The 5,809-nt window shown below is 34.5% G+C and overlaps 1 protein-coding gene across 1 annotated transcript; it reads right to left on the bottom strand.

The window, feature by feature from the left end:
- Positions 1-307: 307 nt before the first annotated feature.
- On the bottom strand, positions 308-5,009 carry Drice (Death related ICE-like caspase). The gene is made up of 2 exons (XM_073957959.1): positions 3,160-5,009; positions 308-3,088 (listed from the first exon to the last, which is right to left on the bottom strand). Exons 1-2 carry the CDS (start codon positions 3,242-3,244, stop codon positions 2,151-2,153), a joined length of 1,023 nt encoding a protein of 340 aa, XP_073814060.1. The 5' UTR covers positions 3,245-5,009; the 3' UTR covers positions 308-2,150.
- Between the last annotated feature and the right edge of the window lie 800 nt (positions 5,010-5,809).

Raw genomic sequence — 5,809 nt, 5'->3', positions numbered from 1 at the left:
CAATGTCAGCATCACATTTAAGGAAACTGAACATTTTCAAATATGGCAGTAGTCAAGAATAGCTATGTACAACGTTATTTCATACATATCTTTGAACAAATAAATTTCTTACAAACCAGCAAGGAAAATACTTTCAAAGCTTTTTCCTCGGAGGAGTAAATGAGTGGAATGGTATCATGTTACTAATAGGGAAAGTTGTTGGCATTTTGAAGAAAAAGAAGGTGGTAATGTTCGTAAATCCACTGGTCAAGATCCATTTATACTCATTATTTTTCAATATCGAAATCGTCAAGAATAAAAATGCAAGTTTTATTGTAATATGGCTGTTTTATTTCTTAATAGTGTAAAAAATCTATTTCATAATTAAAATATCCAAATTAACATATGTATATAATTAGACTTTTTATTTTAGTTTCTCAAAACTATTCCAAAATTCTGCAATTTATTTTACGTGGCAGTGACTTTAATATAATCACAATAGGTGGTTTTATATTTATCTTGTATATAATTTTGTTATAAAAATAAAATCCACAACAGAAACCTCATGAAATTTAAAAATGTCTGTATTTTTGAAAGTGCAATTTATGTATGTATTTGAAAATGTTTGATTTCTAGAGGGTTAGAATAATTCAGGATCATGAATGTCAACTCACCGTGTGTTTTGTCTTTCTGCCGTTTCAATTTATTGATATTCATGATTGGGCTGATTGAGTTTAAGTCTACCCTTCTGCATTCTACATAAATTTACCATATATTTGATATACAAATGCAATAATAATCGAGAATTTGTGGAGAAAGCCAACAAAGGGTTCTAAATTATGTTTTGGGAAAAATGTTATTACAAGACATCAATGAAATGGGAGAATCCAATTGCGAAGTAGTGGAATATCGCACTGTATCTGAAAGCTTAAAGTATTTTATATATATTTTCTTCGCAAATGCTTTAATAAAAACTATAAATTATAAGGCTGACTTTCATAAATGCAGTGTCTTTTTATAGACAACTCTTCGGATTCATAAATGCCACACTACGCGTTTAGTTGAGCAGAATTTTTCAAATTTGTGGTATGTTATATCGGTTTCATTGCCTTTTCGTAAAGACTTTTATGATCCCAAAATATGTTAAGACAAACATAATGTCAGTCTAACTATTGCTCTGTTCCGGAATATCTACTTTGAATACCGACGTTTTCAAGTCAGCCACCGCAAAATGTTGTAAGCAATTAATGGTACCATCAATTTTACTGTTCATTGTTTGCTTTTTTAGAAAATAATTTATAAAATAGGTGTATGACATGTTTATGAAAAATGTTTAAGGTTACATCGTAGGTCTACATAAAGTCAACCAGTTAGACTACTTTTGACAATAAACTTAATAGATTTTGCATTAATCAGATTTGAGTATCGTTGTATTTCAAATCACGTTAATAACACTCATCAAATAGAAATAATACATACATATTGCTTTGAAATTTTCTGAATATTTTAAAATCTAAGTTTTTGAATAATCTTATTAATAATGGCATTATTAGTTTAAAAACATATGTAATAAAATACAATACACAAATGTTTGTAAATAATATGTGTGTTCGTTTACTTACAATTTGTACAAATTGTTTACTCTACAATACCATGCAAAATACCTTAGTCGACTACAAGAAGTTACTGGACTTGTACAAATTTGTATAAATTATTGAGTAAACGAACAGACCTAATATCAGCAGCAAGAGATCATAAAACGTTATTGCCCATGAAAGAATTGAAATTAGTCCAATTATGTACAAATCAGATAATTGAAATAACTATATCGCTAATAAACAATTTAGAATAGAAATATACTGGTAAAAATTAAGATCAATAACATTTCGTAATTTCACAATACCCAACTAGAATTTTTCTGTTAAAATACCTTTGTTATGTAGTATTTTTATAAAAATACCTACATTGAGAATAACAAGGTAGATAGATATTCAATACTTGCATTTGTATACCATTTATTATAATGTGTATGTATTTTGTTCTGAGTGTTTATAAAAAATCCTTCATTAAATTACATAGAGTACAGTACCTTTGGGAGCAAGAATGTTTAAAGAATAGTTCAAATAATACTATCACATTTAAGGGCCCCATTTACGGAACTGTACTTTATTCTAAACTCTTGCAGCGGGATCAACTGGATTCTTTTCCGAAAAGCGAAGTATTCGAGTTAGCATTGTCGTTATGCATGGAATTTGCTTCTGTTGGTGCATATCTGGTGTGTCTGGAGTACAGGACTCAAAATCGACAGCAACGCGTTGACAAACAAACGTTAGCAATGTAAGTATATCGTAACGTTTTCCATTGGCTGTCAACTCGGCACATAATGACTGCATAAACCATGAACCTCGGGTTGTGTTCCGCCATGAATAAAAACCCGGTATAGTTGAATATGCAATAAGGAAATCTGCATGTACTGGTATCTTATAACTCATTGATGACTCACCGTCAGTTTGAGTCACTACACGTTTCATTGTTACTCCAGGATCCAGACGATCGCCTTGGCAAGCTTGTATAAAGAATATTTTTGGCTTTCCCGCCAATGTCGGGCAGTGTTGTGCTGTAAAATAACTCCATATAGTGTCCAATTTATACTGGGTATCTTTGGCGTAAATGTAGCCTAATTCTCCATGCGAAAGAATAGTCACCAATATACAATCATTATTGGTGTGATCTTGACTCGCTGCCCACTCAACATTGCGCATAAGTTCCTTTAATGTGCAATCTTTGTATATCCTTACATCAAAGTCAAGTTGTTTTAGACATCGAGCCAAATTGTCGCAATCAACATTTGTGCCCGATCTCGATTTGAGTGTCTGGACAGTAAAGTGTTCGTGATTGAAAATCAATGCAAGTCCTCGATTTTTATGACGCATATTGTATTCAACAGCATGACGATCGGTAGGCATCCTAGCAGTATAATTTGTTGTAGACGATGTTCCGAAACTTTTATTAGCCAATTGAGCAATTGCACCCTGCTGTTGTTGCTGCATTTGATGTTGATTGCCCGAATTGTTGTAGCCGCCTCCATAATAGTTTGTTGAGTTTGAACCTAAGTTTGAACAAACAAAATACCAACAAATGGAATCATTACTCTCACCGATATTTCAAGAATATCCATACCCAAGGACCCAAAAGCATCGGGGAAATCCTCAGTATTTGTAGAACGATCAATTGAAAATCCAGCTTGGTCCTCCGATTGAGCCATATTTCTGTATATAAAAACTATATTCGATTTACTTTGTTCGGTGGCTGGTAATTGCAATTATTATCTTTGTTTCCGTACGTGCGTTGAAAGGCTTTGTTCTTTTGAAATACGCGTTAACATTGAACAGTGCATTGTGTGTAGGGATACGCAAGTCGATTTTCGAGTAATCGATTCCTCGATATTTTTGATTTGAAGACAGACAACGAAGCCGACCCCGTTTTTCGACTCGCTCGCTCTGTTCATACGGTAGCCAGTCGTCGGCGGCGCGCCGGCTAATTTACCGACGGCGGCTAATTTTGGCATATTTTGTAGTACAAAATTTGCGGTACAGAAAAGTGGAGTTTAGAGAGAAACTGGAGTGGAAATGATGTTGTTGTACTTTCCAAGAATCTAAACATTATATTGCTTTTAAAATTTTAAACGAACAAATGGTGGCAGTTGGATTTATACAGGGCAATTATCTCAATCAGTATGGACTTAAACGCGATAAAAATTATACTGTCGTAATATGAGCCGCACAGGCCCGTTGTAAATATTTAAAAACGATCCTAGACATATCTCTAAAATGTACTTAAGCAAAAATGTTGAACTTTTGTGAATGAGGTACCTTGCGAACTCTTGGAACTTGTGGTATGTTTGCAAAAAATTTTACGATATATAAAGTTTCGGCTAAATCGGATAAGTTTTATTGCTCAGCAGTCATTTGGGTTGTGCCGGTACGTGTAAATCATGGCGGAGTAAGAAGGCGTTACATCAGTTGCCCATAATCAGTCTAATAGTCAAAAGTCAGCCTGTGTGGATTGAAATATTTTTTCCCCAAAAAAACTTATGTAGTTAGGGAGTTTTCAAAAAAATTGAGAGGATATCGATAGATAGGGCTTTTTTATCACACTAGCCTACGAAAAACATAATATCGCTGTAAACAGGGCCACTAGGAAAACCTTTGATAAAAATGTCCAAAGGATCCTCGAACCACACAAAAATGTTGAACATTTGTGTGGGTGGTACCACAGGGATTGGACAGATAGGGCCCAAATTTGAACATAAACTAATTTTCGACAATAATTAGAGATCCAAAGTTTGGACCAATTGCGTTGCGACGTCTATGAGAGATTTTAGCGAATATTTTCGAACTTTTGTGGGGGAGGTACCTATCACCACCACCTTCGAATTTCATCTAATATTCGAAGAAATATTACAATATCCAAAGTGTGGACGAAACAGTATTCGGTTCGAGCTCTGCAGTCACTACATATGGTGCCTAGGGATTTTTTACTTTCGGGCTGTTTTCTCAAGAATTGAGGGAGCGAATGCAAGTTGCTTCAACAAAAAACAAAATGATTCGAAAGCAGGTCTTAAAGTGAATTTATCCACAATTTTGTGATCTATGTTTGGTAAATATATTAGGATGTGTAAAGTATGGTCCTAATCGGTGACTCCCATCACGAGTTATCGTGCGCACATTTTTCCGAATATTTTGTAAGTTTTGTGGGGGAGGTACCTGAAAGATCCGTTCGAAAGTTATCGTGTGCTCCAGCCAGCCAGACAGACGGACGGACATTGCTCAATCGACTCCAAATTGTCTGAAACACATTTCGTCCAAACATACTTGGAGTCTAAAACCATTATTTCGATGAGGCACATTTTGCTAGTATGAAAGTGTATATATACCCTCGTTAGCATAAAGGCCTGCGTACATAAGCTGCCTTGCCTGCTTACCTTGCTTACTTCTGATAAAAGAATAAAAAAGAAAAGGGCAACCCAGTTCGAAATTTCCTCGGCCTTCGCTATTCTTTTATTTTTATTATGTCAAAAATGAAGAAGGAAATCAAGGCAATCAGGCAGATCAGCTTATGTACGCAGGCCTTAAACGCTGAGGGTATAATAGCGCATTACTGTGAATTTCTCGTTTACGTTTTGTATGTGATTTTATTCACAATAATGCATTTTGATAACTAGAATGATAATCAGCGTTTTTTCCGTTAAATCGATTCAAAAATATCGGCGCGAGCCAGCTCCAGGCGCGTTGACGGCGGCGATTTTTAGCCGATTTGAGCCGATGTAAGCGCCGGCGCGCCGCCGACCGAAAATCGACTCGCTTCCACCTCTGTTTGAAGAATCTAAAAATCTAATGCCATGTTCATACTAGAATTTGAATCACGTAGTTCGTTCTCATAATTACGTACACGAATTAACCCGTTCATACGACATGGTACACAATTCATAGCAACATAATTCATATTTTCATACTTTTTATTTTCTGATTTTAAAGAAAGTTTCATCCAAAAGACGAGTAAAATTAATTGATATGAACTGAAAAACTATTTGTCCTGCTTTCAGATATCTATTTAATATTTAATTACATTATTTTCATTCATCTTTTCTATTTTTTCTCACAATTTTGGTGTTTTCAGCAAATAAAAATATTTTTCTATTTTCAAAATTAACGAGAGAGACGCCTGCCAAAATAACATTTTGGTATACAGACTTTCTGGCAGGCATTTGATTTTTGTTTTTAAATTTGTACGCGAATTTGAAACGATGGACAAGAAATGCAACTGCAAT

This window comes from Musca autumnalis, unplaced genomic scaffold (assembly GCF_047663935.1).
Source record: "Musca autumnalis isolate F117 unplaced genomic scaffold, ASM4766393v1 scaffold_1, whole genome shotgun sequence".
In the NCBI taxonomy this organism is placed as follows: domain Eukaryota; kingdom Metazoa; phylum Arthropoda; class Insecta; order Diptera; family Muscidae; genus Musca; species Musca autumnalis.
Note: the sequence above shows the minus strand (reverse complement) of the source record. Positions and strands in the feature narration are given on the sequence as shown.

What these genes read in the sequence shown, in the direction of transcription:
- Drice (XM_073957959.1), bottom strand. Translation starts at nt 3,244, where the DNA reads ATGGCTCAATCGGAGGACCAAGCTGGATTTTCAATTGATCGTTCTACA. An exon ending in CGATGCTTTTGGGTCCTTGG is followed by an intron (nt 3,089 to 3,159) that starts GTATGGATATTC and finishes GTTCAAACTTAG; the next exon opens with GTTCAAACTCAACAAACTAT.